Here is a 22,908-nt window from a genome sequence, read left to right as displayed (position 1 = left end):
ACTCAGAATTTGTTACATTTGCTATGCAACGTATTTCGTTTTATGTGTGTTAAGAAATTATACATTAATTTTTAGTGAAAATTCAGTAATAGTTATTTATGCAGTACCCAAAAGGCGTTTTTGAGCACGAGTGGGTTTTTTTGCCCACACTATCCGTAAAAAGCTGGGCACGTGTTGCATACAAAATTTTATGCAATAGTAAGCGAGAAATACTTTCATTTTAAACGAGGCATTTTACCGCGCACCAGTGTCCAAAAACGTATTTTGCGCACTAAAAAGCAAGAAGGAACGATGACAATCGAGTACGAAATTAAGAGCGGGTGTGAACTGGTACTGGCGATTGCAAGCGTGACGTTGTACTGTCTACACTTTACTACCGAACCACACGTAACTAATGCATTAAAAATTACGAATTTTTAGAGATAGTTAATTTCTCGTTTATTAACATTTTCAGTTTCGACGACTCTTCAAATATATAATTATTTATTATTTAAAAATTACCAACCAGCATGAGAAACAAATATTTGATCAAGAAGTCAATATCCTTTATCGCGTGTCCATATATTTTTCTATTTTTATAAATATTTTGACTTTTCTGTACTCGACATTGCCATTAACGTTACCTTTTAAAAAAAATATTTTAATGCCAGAACAGTATAACATCAGCAGATTTCAGGTTACAACGGCAACGTACATAATCAATCATAAAAATAATTTTTATGTAGTTTTCTTTTGTAATTTTATAATAATTATACGTGGTGGAGTATAATTCACAGTAGCATTGATTTCAAGTATACTTGGTAAGATTGCTTTCGCTAAATCGCAATTACATCTTATAGCGTAGGTTTTTATTCCTCAAAAAATTTAGTTAATAATATTAAGTATGGTCCATTCTTATCATCTATTTGCAGCTATCAATTAAACAATTTAAACGAAATGATTCAAGAAAAATATTTTGATCGAAATAAAAACGTCAATAATTTTATCGAAACCCGAATTGTTAGGCTACACTGCGACTACGTCGAAACACTCATAGGTGTATTTTTATACTAAACAAATAAATGAATTTCAATAAAAAACAGTAAAAGTCATATTCATAGAATTATAGAATCGCATGCATTTTAGAATGCTACAATTTTTGAATATATCAGGAGAAAAACTATTATCTGTTGTCATTTTTGGAGCACTCAATTTTTCCGGATTGTTTGTAAAAAAACATCTTTTTTGTAATTTCCTAGAAGTTTATGAAACGTTTTTTTCATGCTTTAGATTGTCATGTTGTGGAAAATGAATTTTATAGCATTTCTACAAATGGCGGAAATTTTTCTCATCTTGATTACGGCCTCATTTATGATCAATTTTATCGGTCAATTAATCATGAATTCGAATGAAAAAGTTTATTACCAATGGTACTATTTTGTTTTTATAAAAACGTTAAAAATATTTTCGATTTAACGTATTTAAACTAACAAAAACTCTTTTGATAGTTATAACTGTGGGTGGTATGGTTTTCCAATTAAAGCAAGAATTCATATAGTTTTGATGTTGATTAGATCGAGAAAATTCACCGGGTTGAAATGTGGTCCTTTCACTCTGTTGCAACTGAATTTTAAAAACTTTACCTATGTATAAAAGTTATTTTATTTCTATATTAGAGTTGACTCCATTACGAAATCTTAATGTTTTTCTCTTTCAGATTTTAAACAATACTATATCATATATAACAGTTATGCTATCTGTTCTTTAAGTATTATCGAATCATCTACAAATAAGATGAGTTTGTTTTGTATCAAAAAACTTATCGTTCATTTTTGACATCATATTGAATGTAACCGGTTTAATAAAGTAAAATTTAAATTTTCGAGTTTAGTTTTAATGCTAACAAATATGTCTAATCGTTTATTACCAGAACTGTAGTACCTACGTAAATTTAAAAAAATATAAAAGGTACTTCATCTTTATTTAAGGTAGTTTACGAGTACTGGTAATATTGTTTTTCATAAAAACGTTAATAATATTGTCGATTTAACTTACTAAAATAACAAGTACCCTTTTGACAGTTATGATTGTGGATAGTATGGTTTACCAGTTAAAGCAAGAATTTTTGTACATTTGGTGTTGACTAGATCGAGAAAATTCACCGGCTTGAAATGGAGTCCTCAATATTACAACTGAATTTTAAAAACTTTACCTTGGTGTGGGAGTTATGTCATTTCTATATTCGAGTAAATTTAATAATTAATTGACTTTTCCTTTCAAATTTTGAAAAATACAATATCACATATAACAGTCATGTTATCTATTCTTTGAGAATTATTTACACCATTTTATTTTCAATGAAGTTGGTCAAAAACAAAAAGATCCATAAAACATTAGGAGTATTTAATTTTTTTTCGCCACTACAAAATATTTATATAATGTTAAAATCAATATAAAATTGCCTGTAATAAAATGTTTGAAATAAAATTATTTATCGGCGTTGGGAAGTTTTTTAAATTCGAAGGTTTCGGATTAGTTAGATGTAACTAAAGTTTATATATGGGTCAAAATAATACTTTTTTACAAAATCGTGCGCACGTATGTCACTGATCTTGACGCGCTTTTGGTATGTTATAGTACATGGTAAAAAGGTCCCAAAAAATTTTTTAGACCCCCTCCCCCCTCCTACCCCCCACTTCCGGTATAAACGTCCATTTTCAATCTATATTTTTTCTGAGGACATGAAGCAAGTAAAAAATCTGAAAAAATTCATAAAAATACTTTTTCACAATCCAAACAATCTTGAATTTTTTCAGATTTTTTGAGTGCTTTAGGCCTTCAGAAAAAATTATTGAAAATTTCAAAAATCGAGATACGGTGGCATGAGCCGATGCAGTACTCGGAAATTTTTTCAGTTTTTTATTGCATTGAAAAACATAACCTCAATTTTTTTCAGATTTTTTAATTGAAGGTGATAGCTTCTAGGGCCGAAAAATGCTATTTTTAACAAAAAATGGTTCCTAGAACCCGATGGTTCCGGTGAAAAAATTTGAAAATATTTTTTTTGAATTCCTTGTCAAATTTTAATAAATTTTGACCGTTTCAAAAGTTCGATTGAAACTTAGCTCATTTTAGAGTATCACAAAGATTAGTGAAAAATATCTGAAGACGTTTCGGAAGACATTAAGGAATGATAAAACTCGTTTGATGCTCTAAAATGAGCTAGGAAGCTTCAATCGAACTTTTGAAACGGTCAAAATTTATTAAAATTTGACATGGAATTCAAAAAAAATATTTTCAAATTTTTCCACCAGAACCATCGGGTTTTAGGAACCATTTTTTGTTAAAAATAGCATTTTTCGGCTCTAGAAGCTATCGCCTTTAATTAAAAAATCTGAAAAAATTTGAACTTAACACAATCTCACGATGATATTCTATATTCAAGTACTTCGGAGTTAATATGTTGACATATCTCCAATCTACTTATTTCGATACATAACAATTCAATTTTTTGTAATTGTGACGTATAACTAGCAATTATCACGGTGGTTATCGAGTCCTTGAAGCAATTTTGATATCAGAGTTATTTCTATTTTAGCGCTACTTTAATAATTCAACGATGGAGAGCGTGAACGATAGACGGGTTCACGCATAGAAAGGAGGAAAAAATTGACCTCGTGTGAAAAAAAGAAATCAGATTGAACGATAAGACGGTATTATTTTTGATGACTCTTTGTAAATAGTAGGTTTGATCGATCGAAAAAAAATGATTTCTACCAGCAAATCAAAGCCATTGAATAAATCCATATTCAAGTTGACAATTAACACGTGCAGACTAATGCTATTAAGCAATTGATTGATAAGCTAATCAATTTAAAAAGCGCTCGTCACTTAATTTTTAATTGTCAACGCTTAACTGAACTATAAAAGACAGATGCTTAGCTGCGTTTAGTCACAGTGTACAGCCCACGAAAAGAATTCAAATCATGAAGTTCACCATTGCTTTCGCCGTGTTGGTCCTCGTCTGCGTAAGTATAAACTCACTAATGTCGTTATGAGTATTAAAAAAGTATACAACATTTATGAAATAACGTTGTTTTTTTTTTTGCAACAGAGAGCGCAAGCTCGAGCAGTCGAAGACGACGACGATGTCGGGGAAAGAAGTATGGTCAAGGACCAGCTGAAAGTCTTAATCGACTATCTGACGTCTACCTTGGAGCCAGCCCTGATCGAGACTCAGAAAGAAGTCGATCAAGTTGTTAAGCAAATGGAAAACGCAACGTTGGAGGCCTCAAAACTGTACTACAAGCATAAAACAGAAATCAAAGACGTAATACATTCCATCAGTTTTTTTTAATCATACTATATTTTTTAAAAGTTTGAATGATAATTTTTTTCCATCGTAATTTAGTTGCAGGATATCCAAACGAAAGGACTACAAGATTTAGCCGTCGGACTAAAGGTACACTGATAAACTTAACAGTTTTAATACTACGTAATAATTAATACTATTTTTTCTAATACTACAGTATTATAATTTTTTTCATATGATGCAAAATACTACAATTTCACTTAATTCTCACGTAATTTTTTATTCCTGCCAGTATCTCGATGTAGATATCTCCGAATGCCGGGATAAGATCATCCGCCAAAACGTGAAATTCACCCGAATCAGTAACCGTCTGAAGAAATGCATCGATGACAGTACGTCCATATACCTGAAGCCCGCCAAAGAGTCCCTCAAGACGCTCAACGAGACCATCGTTGTCATCAACGAGCAAGCCAAGACGGCCAACAAGTGCATCGACGAGGCCACCCTCTTCACATCGTTCTCAGCGGCCAAGTGCTTGACCACCGTAAGGATAGAATTGACTATTATTTTTATTGAAAAAAAAAAAAAAAAAACTATATCGTCTCTATCTTTTTGAGCAGGCCCAACTTTCCGCGGACGTGGCTTGGCTGAAGGCACCGGGACAGATCGATCTGTCGGGTCTCAAGTGGGAGTATAGCGTTCTGTTGAATAAATTGACCGAGTGCCAAAAGCAGGAGGCTTACGAAGACCTCAGGGCGGAAATCGATTCGACCGACAGAGAAGTGAAAAATTGCGTCATCGATTTGGTCCAGCGGAAGCGAGTCGCGTGAGAGTCGCGAAAAAGCTGCCGCGCGCACAAGTTGTATAGATCGATACCCATGACACAAGCATCGAATCGAGGAATCGCTTGTAATTCGTATATTTTCGATAGGCTAATAATATAATGAAAGATAAAAAATTAATGAGCAACTGCGTGAGAACAGCTGCGAGGTGTAAAACTGCTTTATTATTTTTTTGTAAATAAAATCGAAATAAAGCTGAAATAGAAAAAATTAAAATCTATATTAATGCAATGATAAAAGATAAGAGTTAAAAAGAGAAAAAATGTTGATCAAATTATGCGTATATTTTATTGTAATATGTGATAATAAGTAAAAAGATAAGAAATATTTTGCACTTTAACTTGAATGTATTCAAAAGTCAAAATCACAACCCCTTGAACTCCTTATAGGCACTTTCCAATGATCCAAATGCCGCCCGTACTTTTGGCGCTCCATTCTGGTTATCGCTTGGCTTATAATCCTTCACTATGTATCCAAATTGACTTCCTTCCGGGCAGATATTTTTCACGAAATCGGTGCAATTTCCTCCCCCCATATCTTTATTCGTTTCTGCAGTACAAGCCGGCCGCTCGGACCATATCTTAACTATAATTTTTTTCTGTTCCAAAAAACTCTTATACTCAACGGTGTTTTCGGTCAAATATTTCAGTATTTTGTATTCCTGCTCGAGACCCGTCGAAGATTTGAAAAGGGAACTGGGTCCTGGGAGCTCGGATTGATCGGCCAATAAATAATCCAATGCATCTCTCATCAATTTTCTCTCCGTGTGCCCGTAAGAAGTACGTTCGAACCCATCCTCGTACCTCGTGTAATGCTTGAAGTACTTGTTACCGTGCGATATTCCAGATTGGCAATATACAATTTTGCCGTCTTCGTCGTAGAGCGCGACGGCTCCGGCGTTTCGATCCCAGCGCGACTCCGGGCCACGACTGCGAACGAACGATTCCGCCAATTCGAAGTTCGCGCCTCCGGTCATGGGGCGACCCGACCCTTTGTCCTCAAAAATCTTACTGGGATCGTAGTAATTATCGACTGAAACCATATTTACGTCGTTTATAGGTTTGGATCGGCTCGAAGCGAGGACAGTTATATTCGATCGATCTACGCGACTGACTGCGTTGTAGCTGTGAGATAAGAGAAATAACACTGAGCTATAAGACAGAACAGACATAAGTATTACATTTTAGCAAGCTTATCCCCTCTTCAACAAATAATTGTTATCAGCTGTCGTTTTTTTTTTGCCGAAGTGCGTAACGCAAGGCTGTAATAAGAGTAGGAAAGAAATTACAAGCAATTTTTAAAAGCGCAGGCGTTAATCAATGAGAAAAATACATATAATTTCGACAATTGCAAAAAAATTAGTTTTATGTCAACTTATTCAATTATTAATTTCATTCGTAATCTCAGATTTTAACGCGTTATGATGCTATCGCAATAAGCAACAAGCAGCAACTATACTGTGCTTAACTTATAACATTTGACCAGACAAATCGATCGAATTGTTCTTTTTGGCCTAGAGCTCGAAACTTTATGCAATACATGTTATCGAGAGTATGATCCCTTCCGCCAGCTGCTTGACTTGACTACAGATAAGATACAAGAGCGACCAGTCCTTGATGCTACAATTTCCTCGAAATATTGCCTGATATACCTACACGGTTTATCGAAGTGCAAGATTGAAATTGTTTTTTTTTTATGTACTTGCGTTTAATAAAAGTCAATGACATCAGAGCACTAAAGATGCTTAATTACGGCTTATTAGCCGGACAGTTATTCCAATGAGCTACAATATTGGATTTTATTAATTTAAAATGTTATAAATTAATTGCAATAATAATTCAATTATTTTAAGATTACGAGCTATGCTTGTAAATGAAAATTTACATCTTCTAAAATGTCAACTTTTTTCTCTGATAAAAAATATTGCAGACGTTCAGAAAAGTGTCCTTCGTTGCAGCAGTTTATTTTTCTAAAGGATAAACATCATAATACTTGTCGTTTGGTACGTAACTTGTCCTCGATAAGCATCAACGTGAAGTTATGCATGCATACATGCAATATCAATGCCGAAGGTAGAGTTATCGATTGTCAGCACTGAGAACTTTTACTAATTTTCAAGATAAAAACAAACGGAACAAAAACGTTCAAAAATGTTTCATCGTAACGAGCGTAGCAAGATGGAAATTTTGCTAAGATATCTCATTGTATTTTACAACCAAGATACGATTACAGTAAGAGCCTTGAGTAGGACCTGTATTCAACAAATCGCTGAACGTATAGCATCGATTTCTCCTCCAAAAGTTACATTCATATTCAACAATCGTCACTCTGAAGTAGATGTTCTTAACAGTTTGATCCCAAAAGTAAACATTTTATCCACCTTATCAAATGTTTCATTGTTGAGCCACTTTTATCTGGATAACCAATCGTCAATCAACGTCTTGCCGATCGAGAAGGAAAACGACTACGATGATTACAAAAATTATATCGACGTCTACGAGAAACTTTACCCGAACAAACCTCGACCTCGAACACTAGTAATTCTGATTGGTAAATATTACGATTTTGACGGTTTTATAGAAAATATGTTGGAATACGGATGGAGCAAAAAGTTTTTGGACGTGTCTCTCGTGGAGGATCGCAATCATCGTTGCGTCGTGCGCGAATACAATCCTTTCATTGGCACTCTCAGCAACGACAGCCTCGACGTTGCGAGTTCAAAATTATTTTCAGACAAATTAATCAATGCACACGGTTATAAAATATCCATCGGAGTTATTACGCAGGATCAATTGGTGACTATAATAAGAGATGGCAACGGTCAAGCCGTAGATTTGATAAGTCCATTATATAACGAAACGAAAATTATTATGGGCTACATGAACTTCTCTATAGATTCGATTGTAGAAGTCGATACTCCGGGAGATTACGCTACGGCTTTCAAGCAGTTAAAAAAAAAGTTACAGAGCAATGAACTTAGCAATATAGGGGTCCCACGGGGCTATTCAGATATTTATCCTGACATAACTCATATTTTTACAGAAAAAGATTGCTTCAGCATCAATGCATTGGTACCGTTCCAAACCATTGTCCAAGTTCTCGTACCTCTCCACATTATAATTTATCTATTTACCGTCATTCTACTCATAAGCTTTGTAACTTTGATTTCACGATTATTCAGGCTTTTTGCAAATGGATTGAGTTTCGTAAAACTCTTAGGTGCACTTTTTGGGATTTTCGTCCACATGAGACCAAGCCAAGCAGCGGAAGTAATGATATTAACGAGTATTTTTTTAATATCCATCATATATCCGAGTAATTTTTATTCGAGTTTTGTCAAAGATAAATTGCTCGAATCGCCTACAACTTTCAATACTTACAAAGAAATTTTTGAATCTGGTTTGACGGTATTCATTTATGGAGGTTATGTGAAATTCATGATGGAAGCTGATGATCCCTACGCTTGCAAAATATTGCAGAAATCTATATCCAGTAAATTTTCTGAAGAATGCGTGAAAACGCTTCTGTCGGGAAATAAGAGAATTTGCATTTCTTCTTACGAGACGTTAAAATCATTTTTACAGTTGCATTTTACTAATGTCAGTCATTCTGTAACGTTTTCTGATCAGCAAATCAGTTGTCTTCCGAGGTCTTACATATTCGAAAAAGCTAGTCCTTATGCGGGAAAATTTCATAAAATTTTAAGAAATCTGCATGAATATGGAATCGATAAATATATTAAGGCACTACATACCAATACAACTTGGGACGAGAGTGAATCAGATGAAATGAAAAGAAACGGACTTTCGTTACAGTTAACATTTCTCGTCGCTTGTGGGAATGTTTTGGCTGTTTTTGTTCTAATGCTTGAATATTGTATTGAAACTAAAAAACAGAAGAACTGATGAGAATAGCACAAATTTCAATCTTAATTGTTCCGCTATTTAAATGATTGATCTATTAATTAATTGTGCCTGGATGTAATTTTAAAAGAAAAATAAATAATTGTTTTGAAAATTTATAATCAGCACCATCAAAGTCTTTCGATTAATCAAAGGAATGACTAGTCCAAGTCATGAATCTCTATCCTGTCAAGTGTAAACAATTGCTTTGTCAGCTACAATTGCTACACCTACTATTTCTCAATGTACCTCCTTAAAACTAGAGTATTTAGAAACAAAATACTAGCAGATTCTGGAAAAAAATTCTACTGCGTTAATTCAAATGATGATTGCGGGAGCACTTTACGACTCTCATTCAAATCTACATGATGCTTTCAAAAATAATATTCTTCGCATAAAATGAAAAAATTAAATTCAATTGCATACGCCTCCTCCAAGAGATCAAATGGTAGTCCCTCTTGAAGAATCAAACGTGGACCGAGTCAAATTATTAAACCTGAACTTGATATTTCGTCATCATGATCACTTTACTCTGCGAGCTTCAAGATTGACCTCCAGGGGGCGCATCTGAAAAAAGTCACTCCCGCAAGTTAGAAAGCACTCTTCAGCTCTTTTCATAAATCAACAAATAAGCATCAGTAGCTATTTATTCCGTAAATTCTTCGAAGTGTACGACTTCGAAGATATCGTCGTTTATATGGTTATAAATTAAAAAGTGTAATTGGTCATCATGGGGCAAAAATTGGCCTGACGTCGCGCTCTCTTCATATAATTCAAATTATCAAATTAAAAAAAAAATTTTTTATTTTCCGTTACTACAGTAGAGAGTGAGGGGGGATGGGGGAGGGGGGGGGAGGGGTAAGTATAATTATTTCATTGAAATTATTATTTGTGTCAGCAGTCACCGCCATCGCCGTTGCAGCTTGGCGTGTAAATGCTTAAAAATCAGTTCCATGGAAAAAACCGCTAATGACAGCAGGTAGCCCGCAAGCAGCAGAAAGAGGACCCTCCAATACGAGTCGTTCTTCGGCCTGTGCCTCCGAACATTCGCCTCGATGAGCTGCGACGACGCGTTGTCGTTTCTTAACTGTTGTAAAATGGCAAAATCCTCGTAGAACCTCTGCCACCATTTGGCAACGAGTCCCGACTCTTGGGCCGCTCGGATTATTCGATTGAAACTCGGCGTGTAGGGTGAACCCCGACGCATGACAATTGCCTGATAGGACGACCAGAAGCAGGGCTCGGCCTCTTTCATACGATCACTATAGAGCTTCAGCAAGATAGAATTAAGTTTTTGTTCGAAAATACAGCTGACATTGGCGTAGTCGAGCAGCCATCTCAAGCATGTGGCAGAATCCGTGCTTTTGTATGCTTTTTCACCTAATCTGCTTGTGCATTATGTAATACTTAGAAAACAGATGATTTAAAAGCTCGATATTGATTGATAACTTATTACATTATATACACCTGTGCAGCGTGGGATCGTTGCTAAATGTAAAAGTCATGTTGAACGCGTAAGGATTTATGAATGGTATGAGGCCCGACTCTTCGAGGTCACGGTACGTCTCGAATTTCTTGTGGGCCTTTAGATTGAGATTTAGGCTCGTTAGGTGGGCTAAAATCGTAGACGAGTAAAACAAGCCCACCATCAAGACGCAGCCGAAAAGAAGACGCTCGCGTAGCGTCACGGCTTGGGCTGGTATCGACGCTCCCATCATCATTAGGCCTATGTCCAGTGGTCGCCAGTACAACAATAAAGACGAGGCATCGTCTCTACGAAGCAGCAATAATGACGATAGCCAGACTATGGCGACGAGTCCGAGAATCAAGAGTGTCAACCATTGGATACAGCTGCTTAGTTGAATCGTCGGTTTACTGATCAGCGGGACCAGACCGCAGATTCGATCGGATGTGATAAAAGTTGTTCTGTCCAGCTGTAAACGTTTCATTTTTACAATAATATTTGAATTATTGATTTTTTAAAATTTTACTATATATTTTTTCATTGTACCGAATTAGGAACCTCATTATGAATTAGATGAGCTCCGAAAACCAAGACATCCAGGTGACGCTTCGAAACTATCTGAATTAACGGTCTCTCAATTGAGTCGATCTGCGGCATCGAGTAATTCATTAGGAAATCCGACTTTATGCTAAAATTCAACTTGGAATGGATCAGATCGAGCGCCGAATCGAAGATGCCCATATGTTCTGTAGATTTTTGTTTGCTGAAAGTGTATGGCCGATGCTTGAGAAAGCCCACGCGTAGTCTGTGGCCGTGAAGATCGTCGAGCTTTGAGGGAAATAATCTACCGGAAGAGTCGAGGGCTCGATTCGTATAAACACTTGAGAAGGGATTGTAGTGGTGTATAGTCGCGGCGTAATCTGTCTCGCGACGTATCATCCCAATTTCGCGACGATTCACGGAGATTGAGATGCTGATAATTGTCACGTCGACTAATTGCTCTTGCCAAAATAGCTTCAATAACTCCAGATATCTCAAAGAGGAATCGTTTTTATGACCAAACATTATCAACAAAATTCGAAACGGTACGGGGAAATTCAGCGTCAAGCCCTTGAGATTTTTTATGAAATTTTTGTCAACATTCTGTTCTATTCCAACGTAGAGAAAGAGACTACTTGATTTATGCAATAATTCCGGCACACCATCCATATTGATATCTATCCAGGTACTGGGCAGCCGACTCGCGAAACGCGAGTATATCCAATTTTCCATCTTGTACGATGATTCGTTGCTCATCAGCTGCTTCTGGTGGTCATCTCGGTTCAAAAATACAACTTCTCGGACTTTAATCTGACTTATCAGCGGTTCTATCGATAGAAAATGCCGAAAATGCGAATTCACGAAAACGATCGTGAGCGAACACAGGCAATAAATCCAAATAAACCTCATCCTTTTGCAACCGATGCATACACTGGTTCACAAAAAATGCAAAAAGTGGCATAGAGAAAGGACACCACTAATCGATTTTCGTTAAAAGTGTATATTGACCCTTGCGTTTGTGTTCGCACTATGTTTAGTAAAGTGCACTCACTCTCATACGCACATTACATATGGTATTTACGTGATGGGACACCAGCGACGATAAAATGTCATGTGTAGATGTTAGATGATTATATTATAGAGTTATTTGAGTATAGATAAAGAATGAAATGAAATAAAAAAAACTAAATAAAAGGGTACACTGCATATACATTATATATACCCCCAGGTTAATTGATCTTGCACCTGAAAATACACGAAGCAGTAAAGGAAGGTTACAAAGATTATACTAGCGAAATTTACGAGCAAGAATTCCGTGATCCAAGAAATATAATAAACCACCATAAGACCCATCGCGAAAATCGCATAGATTATGCATGTGATAGGAATGAAAAGAAGTTAGAAGCTCAAAAAAATTTAACTGGACACCAAATAAAAGTCTCGAAAAGCGGCAACGATTATGCATGCAAAGAGAGAAAAGAGAAATCTAGACCTACATCGAATTCTATTAGAAAAAGAAAAAAAGCCAAAAAAATTCACAAAGACAAACTTTTCGACAGGTGCTATAATTATTTGGTTTGTCGATATCTACGATTATTGTCAAATAAAAAAGCTGGAGCAAAGGCACAGAAAAGCTCGCAACGAGTGATGGTGAAGAAAATTCGTGCGCTTTTTCTTGATAAATCACCAGCACACTCAGTTGCGTATAATATACATATTGTGGGAGCCAAGGAGCAATAAATTTTTATTGCGCGAATAATTTATTAGTATGTGGTATGACCATGACTCTACATTTTTATCAATCATATCTCGCTGAATAGTTTTGCAGTAAGTAACGTGTATTTCATCAATAAATTATTAAAAGCGATTATATTTTTAATGAACTGCCGAAAATGATACTGCAAGTTTCTAAAATAAAATGATTGTCAATATGACCGAGTCTGTGTGCTATCTAATACATTCGTCTATATTTGAACTAATAAAACTCAATGATGTTTTCAGTTTCATTTTTTAACGCGGAGACTATTTCAACACAGCCTCCGAATTGATGACGATAGGATTCAATTTTATTTTTCAGTTTTTCAATTTCAAATCAACAAACAAATTAGTAAATTCTAGCTGAAAAGTCTCTCTTACTGCGAGTAATAGTCTAAAAAGTGGTTTTCGCGAGTGCGACGTTAAGCCATCTGGTGATTGATCTTGAAGCTCGAAGTATAAAGTGAAAAGAACGAAGAAATAATAAGTCCAGGTTCGACTATTTGACTGAGTCCACTATTAAATCTTCATGAGCCCTGGACCTTGCTGTCAGGGATTTGCTAAAATCATTGATTTGTAACAAACAATATATATTAACAAAGGCAAGGTATCATTCGTACAAATGAAACTTGTACACGGGCATTTCTGTACAAAAGTAAAATGTGTACTAATATTGGAAAGAAATGTCCGTGTACAAGTTTCATGTGTACGAATGATACCTTGCCAGGAGAACAATAACTTCTTTATTCATTCTATTCGTTTCTAAGTTGTCATTAGTTTTAAGAAAAAAATCAATTTTCCAAGAGGAAATTAACTTTAAACTTGACGTATGATGAAATAAAATTTATAATTAATTCACGAACACTATATAAGAACTGTAAAAAATTTTATGAGTAATTAATACAAACACATTTTTATTGTATTTTTACGTGATATTTACACGTATATTTTATGTAAATAACTATCGAATTTTTCTGGAAAATTCATATAGAAATTATGTGATATTTTGCAATTATAACTTTTCGATCTGTATCAGAGTTCTATAGCAATTATTGAGACTGGTATCTTAAGTACATGTAAAATTCACGTTAACGTGCAATTTACCCATAATATAATTAAACACTGTTACTATCAAATCTTCAAAGAGTATTCTAGCTACACATGAGGAGTTCAACGGAAAAATGATCGTGTAAGTCCGAAATCTGTGGTTGAACGTGTAGTTATGACATGAATAACTTTTGAATGACGAATTATGACATTACATTTTTACTTTACTACTTTTTACATCACGATAAATGTGATTGTTGAAACAATGAATTTTAATGAATTTCATTCTGAATATTAAAGATGGTTTTCCTGAAAATAATTGTTGATTGTTCAACAATTGACGACTAGCTGTACAAAATGAAACATATTTTAGTAGTAATTGCAATAATTTTATCTTTTGCACAACTAACAGAAGCAACAGTAAAAAGCAGAAGTAAGTGTCAAATAACGTAAAATTGAAGTCAAGATAACTAAAACTGTAAAATAATTCATTATCGATCTAAAACCATCAAACGCTAAGTTCACGGAGGGTCAAAGGCTGCTTACGCCATGTTTCCTTATCTCGTGTACTTGCGAAGGAACGGATGGGTCAAGCCGAGCTGGCTGCCCTCGCTCATTCATTACGTGCCAATTGTCAGCGGCTGGTTCATGACTCCGTTTCACTGCGGCGGCGTCATAATCAACAAACGATTTGTCCTCACTGCGGCTCACTGTATCCTAGGGTAAAAAAAATTGGCAAACATAACTTTTGTTTCAATAAATATATTGATATATTGCATCGTTATTATTCAGGGATACCGAATCCGAAGTGAATAGGCTGGAAGTGGTAGCTGGAACGAGTAAACTCAAACATCCCGATTCAAGAAACGTTCAAGCTTACGCCGTAGAAGCTATTGCCGTACACACTGTGCCTAGTGTATGTCACTTAACCAATTGACTTTCACTCTTTCATATGATTATCGCGATACACATGTTATTTTTCCATTGTAGCGCGTTTATCTCGGTGGAGATATTGCTTTGATAAAAATCAAAAATTACTTTGACTTCGGTAGATTGGACATTGCTCGTGCGAAATTACCACCGCTAAATTACCGAGTTCCTGAAAATACTCAAGTGACCATCGGAGGATGGGGTTTGACCGAGGTGAATATTCATTGCAAGAGCGATTTAGCTCGACTATTTTTTGATTCATTGATCACTGGGATGCTCGCTTCATAGAGAGACAAACCGCTGCACTTGCACTACTTATACATGAAAGTCGTCAACACCAAATTGTGTCGTTTCGCTTGGAAAACTTACCTCGAAGGAAAAAATCCTCTGATCTCGAAAGCGTTGAATTACGACAAAATCGTCGAACAAGAAACGATGATGTGCGTCACCGCCGACGAAGGACAAGGTGTTTGTAACGTAAGCAATGCCGACTCCTCTTTTAATCGAACGATGAAAAGTTTTTCCCGCGTATTAATCGAGAAAATGTTGTACGAATCAAGGGTGATTCCGGTAGCGGGGCCGTGACGAGCGACGGAGTAGTCTTGGGAATCGTGAGCTACGGCGCCACGCCCTGCGGCAACTCGCGCGTCGTACCGGACGTCATGACCTACGTCCCGCACTACGTGCACTGGATAAGACAACGAATGGTCGATTCGCTGCCGCAAGTGGTGCTATAGAAGTGATGTAGTATTTTGTCGCTTTATTTTCGTAAATATACACGTGCAGTCGCTCAATTTATATTCATACACACACACACGCACACACACACACACACACTCGAAATAACCAATAAGTTACCATCATTTAACTGTTGCCTTCGTCTTAAACTTGTTTGGGAATATTTATTGATCTCGTAGGACGTCATAATTCTACAAACACTTATCATTATACAAAAACGATGGCGAGAAACAACTGTGGTAAATTCATTTGTTGCTTCGTTGAACAAGAGATATCATTACGGTCGTATATGGCATCGACGTTTTTAAGAGCTAGAGAAAAAAAACGTATCAAAAAACCATAGGAATTTCATGTAATAATGTAGCCAAAAAAACTAACTTTCATAAAAGTTTCAAAATTTAATGGTATCACTGGACCTGCTTTAAGTTCAATTGGCACCGAATTCCGAAGCATAATAAACAAAATTAGTTTTCCAGTTTTCAAGGGCATAGTGTACCATTGGCTATCGTAACTATAATTAATTAAAATTTCGAGTTAATTTACAACCATACGTGCTTAGCTGTGCTTTAAGATTGAATGATTTTAAACCATTATAACTGATTTATTATGAACATTAAATTGAATTTAAATAAAATTATGATAAGTCGTTTTCAGTAGTAATTATTGTGCTATGAAAAATTTCAAAAATGAAGTACCGCCATGACAATGAACAAAGGTGGAGTGATAGTCGATAGCATGTGAAATTCAGATATGCACAATCGTTTAGGTACAATTTTTATGAAAAGTTTAGAAAAATATCTGCATAAGTAATTTATAAATATTAAAAATTGTCAATCATTTTTTTCTTGCAACTGTGCCTTTGTGACCCTCGTGAACTGTTTTTTGGTGTCTTTTCAAACTGCTTTGATCCACAAATTTCGCCTCGCAAACATTGCATGGGTAATCCATCCGACCTTCGTGTATTCTTAATTGGTGGAGAAACAAATGCGTTTTTTGAGGAAATTTTTTCTCGCACCTGTCGCAAGCAAAATCTTTGTGACCCTCGTGAATTGTCCTTTGGTGTAGTATCAAACTAGATTTTTGTCCAAATTTCTTCTCGCATTTGTCGCATGGGAAATCTTTGGAATTTTTGTGCACTGTTTTTTGGTGGAGAAGCAAATTTGATCTTCGTCCAAATTTCTTTTCGCACCCGTCACATGCGAAATCTTTTCGACCTTCGTGTACCATCTTTTGATGGTAGAGCAAATAACTATTACAAACGAATTTTCTTTCGCACTTATCACATGCGTAGTCTTTGCTACATTCATGGACTGTCTTTAGGTGTCTTAGCAAATTCATTTTAAGTCCAAACTTATTTTCGCACTTGTCGCATGTGAAATCTTTGCGACCCTCGTGTACTGTTTTTTGGTGTCTGATCAAAGTCCAGTTTAGTCCAAATTTCTGCTCACATTTGTCGCATGCGTAGTCTTTGCGACCCTCATGAACTGTCCTTTGATGCAAAAGCAAATGCACTTTGTGTCCAAATTTCTGCTCGCATTTGTTGCATGCGAAATCTTTGCGATTTTCGTGTAGTGTTTTTTGGTGGAAAAGTAAAGCCACTTTTTGGGTAAATTTTTTTTCGCATTTGTCACATGCGTAATCTTTACGACCTTCGTGGACTATTTTTTTATGTTTTTGTAAATTGCTTCGATTCACGAATTTATTATGGCATTTGTTACATGCGTAATATTTGCGATCTTCGTGTATTGTCTCAAGGTGCCTTAACAATTTCGATTTTCGTCCAAATTTCTTTTTATCCTTGTCGTGTACTGTCTTTATGTGCAAGAGCAAACTCTGTTTAGTATCAAATCTTTTCGCGCACATTTCACATAAATAATTTTTGAAAACTTCATGGAATATTCTTTTATGCTTGAGTAAAGTGGATTTATTTTCAAATTTCTTCTCACACTTGTTGCACGTGAAATCTTTGCTATTTTTGTGGACCAATTTTTGGTGAGTAAATAAACTTGATTTTTTCACAAATTTCTTCTCGCACTGGTCGCATGCAAAATCTTTTCGGATTTTGTGTTTTAACACTTGGTGTCTACTCATTTGACTTCGGAACTTAAATGTCTTTTCGCACTTGTCGCATGCGTAATTTTTCTGTTCATTGTGAACTATGTCTTGATGTGTTATCAAGCTTGATTCCAGAGTAAATGCCTCCTGACAAATACCACAAACGTATTTTTTGTCGTCCGAAACATCAATGTCTTGTATACTTGAGTTATCTTTCAAGACAACTTTCTCGGATTTCTTCTCACTTTTATCCATTTTGATATACTTAAATTAAACGATGACTTTTATTAAGTACCACGAAAATTGAATGAGTGAAATTTATCTTTTGGTATTGGAACTTAATTTTCAAACTAATTTGCTAACTAATTTTACTATAAACATGATGAGTGTTCGAGAAACTATGTCAAAATCGTTCATGAATACATTGTTTACAACTAAGTTGCCTTTACAATATTTGAACCAGTTTAAAATTCAAACTTCGCGATGGTTTCTTTGGAGAAAAATTGGTTTTCTAAAATTAAATACTTGAAAAATCTCCCTGCAACATTCAGTAATATTTTTTTTAGGACATCGAGTAATTTTATTAAAAATTTTAATATTTTTTCTAAACTTACTACCCCAACGCCATGACGTAATTGGCGTGCTCCATAATCTGCCGCTGATGATCATTTCGGTAAAATCTATAAATGAGTATTACAATATTCAGGACTATTCAACACAACTTTTCATATTTTTTTTCTTAGAAATCAATAAAAACCGATAGAAATTGATTTTCACAGTATTTTTCAAGTTTCTGCACCTGCAAACCCCATTATGACAAATGAAACTGAGGCAAATACAAATTTGTGTTTTAATCGGTATTAATTAGTTTTATACATAATGAAAGAAGGAGAAAAATCAGTTTTATAAGAAATTATAAGTGAATACAAATTTGACGAGCAAAAGATCTTTGAATAATATTGGTTGACTAGAAATTATAATAAGATTTTACATTAAAGTATGATCAATGTTATGTTTATTTGAATTTATTAGAATATTATCATCCAGCAAATTAAATCGTGAATAGAAGATCATTGGATTATATGAGATTTACCAATTATCATTTTGAAGAGAAATGGACAAAAAAGTTGTAATTATTTTTTGAAGATCGAGTGTGAATCCAGAGGTTCTCCAATTTATAGTCTAACTCTCTACCTGCTTAGCTATGCTTTAAGAATGAATGATTTAAAAACATTATAATTGATTTATTATGAACATTGGCTTGAATTCAAATCAAATTATGATAAGTCGTTTTCAGTAGTAATTATTGTGCTATGTGAAATTTTAAAAATGAAGCACCACCATGACAATGAACAAAGGTGGAGTGATAGTTGATAGCATGTGAAATTCAGATGTGCACAATCGTTTTAGTACAATTTTTATTAAAAGTTTAGAAAAATATCTGCATAAGTAATTTATAAATATTAACAATTGTCAATCATTTTTTTCTTGCAACTGTCCCTTTGTGACTCCCGTGAACTGTTTTTTGGTGTCTTCTCAAGTTGCTTTGATCCACAAACTTCGTCTCGCATTTGTGGCATGTAAAATCTTTGTGATCTTTATGGACTGTCTTTTGGTGTCGAAGCAAATGCGATTTTTCCCCAAATTTCTTCTCACAATTGTCGCATATGTAATCTCTGTGATCTTCGTGTACTATCTTTTGATGGCGAATCAAATGCGTTTTTTGAGGAAATTTTCTCTCGCACACATCGCATGCAAAATCTTTGTGACCCTCGTGAATCGTCTTTCGGTGTAATACCAAAGTCGATTTTTGTCCAAATTTCTTCTCGCACCCGTCGCATGCGAAATCTTTCCGACCTTCATGGACTGTTCTTATGTGCAAGAGCAAATTATATTTATATCCGAATTTTTTTTCGCATTCGTCACATGAGTAGTCTTTGCAGCCCTCGTGGACAACCTTTTGGTGGAGGAGCAAATGTCCTGTTTGTCCAAATTTCTTCTCGCATTTTTCGCATTGGACATTTGTGTTAACTGCGTGTATGGCGATTTGGTGCGAGTGCAAAGTCGATTTTTGTCCAAATTTCCTCCCACACTTGTCACATTCGTAGTCTTTGCTACCTTCATGGACTGTCTTTAGGTGTCTTAGCAAATTTATTTTGTATCCAAACTTCTTTTCGCATTTGTCGCATGCGTAGTCTTTGCGGCCGTCGTGGACTGTTTTCATGTGCGAGATCAAAGCACATTTAAATCCAAATTTCTGCTCGCATTTGTTGCATGCAAAATCTTTGCGATTTTCGTGTTGTATCTTTTGGTGGAAAAACAAATGCTGATTTTGGGTAAATTTTTTCTCACACTTATCACATGCGTAATCTTTACGACCATCATGGACTGTTTTTTGGTGTCTGATCAAAGTCCATTTTTGTCCAAATTTCTTCTCGCATTTATTACAGGCAAAATTTTTACAGCCATTGCGTTCAAATTTCTTTTCACACTTGCCGTGTACTGACTTTATGTGCAAGAGAAAGTTATGTTTAGTATCGAATTTTTTTCGCACACAATTCACACAAGTAATTTCTGAAAACTTCGTGGAATATTTTCTTGTGCCTAAGTAAAGTGGATTTGTTTTCAAATTTTTTCTCGCACTTGTTGCAAGTGAAATCTTTGCTATTTTTGTGGACCAATTTTTGATGAGTAAATAAACTTGATTTTTTCACAAATTTCTTTTCGCACTGGTCGCATGCAAAACTGTTGTAGCCTTTGTGTTCTGACACTTGGTGTCTATTCGAATGACTTCGGAATTCAAATTTCTTCTCACATATATCACATGAAAAAAGTTTTGAATAGTGAATTGTATCTCGGTGTGCCATCGTATTTGATTCTAGTGTAAATGTCTTCTGACAAATATCACAATCGCATTTTTTGTCGCCCGAAACAACGATGTCGTGTTCAATTAAATTATTTTCCGAGACAACTTATTCAGATTTCTTCTCACTTTTATCGATTTTGGAACTTAAAATAAACGATGGATTATTTTATTTAGTAGCACGGAAATTAAGTAAGTGAAATTTTTCTTTTGGTATCGAAACTAGATGTTCAAACAAATTTGCTAAATAATTTTACTATAAACATGATGAGTGTTCGAGAAACGATGTCAAAATCGTTCAAGAATATATTGTTTAGAATTAAGTTACCGATTCATTTATTGTCTTTACAATATTTGAACCAGTTTAAAATTCAAACTTGGTGATGATTACTAAGATATTTTTGGTCCTCTAAAATTAAGTACTTAAGAAATCTCCCTGCGACATTAAGAAATATTTTTTTTTATTTAGGACATCGAGTCATTTTATAAAAAATTTTAATAGTCTTTCCAAACTTGCTACCCCAACGCCATGGCATGATTTGTGCGCTCCATAACCCGCCATTGGTTTGATTCATAATTTAATTCATGCGTGCGCAAATAAAATATGATCATATGTGTTATAAATAAACAGGAGGAACGTGAAACAATTTTCGAAGCTTTTTTACAACGTCAACTATTAATATCTCATGAAAATTTCTGAATCATAAACTAACTTTTCACGAACATGTAAAAGATAAATTCATAATAAATTATAAAAATGGAAAAAAAATTAGTAAGCTCGTATTTTAAAAAGCTTCAATCTGAATAAAATCACTATAACTTTATTGAAATCGAGTTTTTTATTATATGTACATTGCAAAGAAGTATATACTGATCTGAAAGTTGCCACGTACGAAATCGTTCTTTTTATTACCTATAAAATAAATTTATCTGATTACGATTTTTAGTGAAGCAAAAAGTAATCATCTTACAAGTATCGAAATTCAATTTGATTGTGCGACCAGCTACCAATACGAGGGATTTCATTGACTTTGCCATAATGAATATTAACATCAACCGAGATTTTATCGGATAATTATACCATTTAACGCAATAGCTGAGTGAAAAAAATTATTTTTATCGAATTGTTTACTTTTTTAATTGTGAAGGTGAAACGATCGTTTTGAACGAGATGAACAATGAAATGATGTAAAATTCAAAGACTGAAAATTAAATTCATACAAAGAATATTAGAATTTTATTCATACAACCCATGTGAATTATCTATGAAAGGACGTATATACGGTTGATCAAAGAAAGCGCTCGTAAGTACGGAGTATTTTTGAATGTAGCACAACTTACCAACTCGCTGTGTCCAATGGTTAGAAAAATATTTCGATATACAGAAATTTAATATTTGGTTATTGTAAGGTATAAATAGCAATCATCATAGCGATTATTGTCAAATTCTTCAAGAATTTTACCAGCTACCATTAAACAAGAAAATCAATATTTTTTTAAGTGGCCTTACTTCAAATATTGCTAATTTGCAAGCAATGCTTCAGAAAACACAACTCATTTAGTCGAGATTTAAATACACAGTCAAGTAAAAATAAGATTGATTTCAAAAAAATCGAAAAGAATTTTATTTACAAATACAAAAAAAACATTGAATTTTTTAAAAAATTCATGAATTCTTAACTAAAAACGTATTCAAACTCATGCCCCAAAAAAATAAACCACATCTAGTAAAAAAAACACTACGTTACAAAAAATAATTACGTTTAAAAAAAAAGAAAACGGAAAAAACTTGGACTTGTTATTTCTCACCTTCTTCACCTTCCCCTACCAAACTAAAAGATCGATCATCTAGAAAAATTCACTCCCGTCAGTGAAAAGTACTTTTTATAGTACTAATATAATTTGGATGCATTCCTAATCATTTCTTGTTCCCTCTCAGAACTGAGAGATAATGAGATACAGAGAAAAAATGAGAGAGACGTTTATTTTATTTTCGCCCACTGGTGACCACTAATCACTTTAATACGTGGGGAGGTAAAGCTGTCCTTGATAAAAAAAAATATTACAAGTTTGAATTTAAAAATTGCTTAAATAATTAAGGACAATATATGAATGAATCGGTAACTTAAGTGTAAACAATATGATCTTAAACGATTTTGGCATTATCTTCGAGCATTGATTATGTTTATAGTAAAATCAAATTAGTTTTAAAATCAAGCTATAATTTAAAAATACTCATTTCGCTTATTCAATTTCCGAAGTACTAAATAGAAGAAAAGTCCATGAAGCTCACAAAGATTACTCATGCTATATTTATGAGAAAAAATTTGGATATCAAAGGATTTTGAGAAGATACCAAAAACAAATCACGAGGATATATCGCAAATATGTATTGTTTATACAGATATTTTTCCAAAAATTTAATAAAAATTGTTTCAAAATGATGGTGCCTATCTGAACTTTGCTGGCTATCAACTATC

The 22,908-nt window shown here is 34.5% G+C and overlaps 1 protein-coding gene across 1 annotated transcript; it reads left to right on the top strand.

Moving 5' to 3' along the window:
* Positions 1 to 3,951: 3,951 nt before the first annotated feature.
* Positions 3,952 to 5,297, top strand: LOC106656873. Its single transcript, XM_014378029.2, has 5 exons — positions 3,952 to 4,007; positions 4,094 to 4,309; positions 4,391 to 4,441; positions 4,584 to 4,835; positions 4,912 to 5,297. Exons 1-5 carry the CDS (start codon positions 3,966 to 3,968, stop codon positions 5,119 to 5,121), a joined length of 771 nt encoding a protein of 256 aa, XP_014233515.1. The 5' UTR covers positions 3,952 to 3,965; the 3' UTR covers positions 5,122 to 5,297.
* The last annotated feature ends 17,611 nt before the right edge of the window (positions 5,298 to 22,908 follow it).

This window comes from Trichogramma pretiosum, unplaced genomic scaffold (genome assembly GCF_000599845.2).
Source record: "Trichogramma pretiosum strain Unisexual culture from Peru unplaced genomic scaffold, Tpre_2.0 scaffold126, whole genome shotgun sequence".
Classification (NCBI taxonomy): Eukaryota; Metazoa; Arthropoda; class Insecta; order Hymenoptera; family Trichogrammatidae; genus Trichogramma; species Trichogramma pretiosum.
The sequence above is the reverse complement of the archived record's forward strand: the minus strand, read 5'-3'. Positions and strand labels throughout refer to the sequence as shown.

Excerpts from the sequence above, each read along its gene's own strand:
- LOC106656873 (XM_014378029.2), top strand. The coding sequence starts at position 3,966 with ATGAAGTTCACCATTGCTTTCGCCGTGTTGGTCCTCGTCTGC. Across the intron at positions 4,310-4,390 it reads ATAAAACAGAAATCAAAGAC|TTGCAGGATATCCAAACGAA; the intron begins GTAATACATTCC and ends ATCGTAATTTAG. Across the intron at positions 4,442-4,583 it reads ATTTAGCCGTCGGACTAAAG|TATCTCGATGTAGATATCTC; the intron begins GTACACTGATAA and ends TATTCCTGCCAG.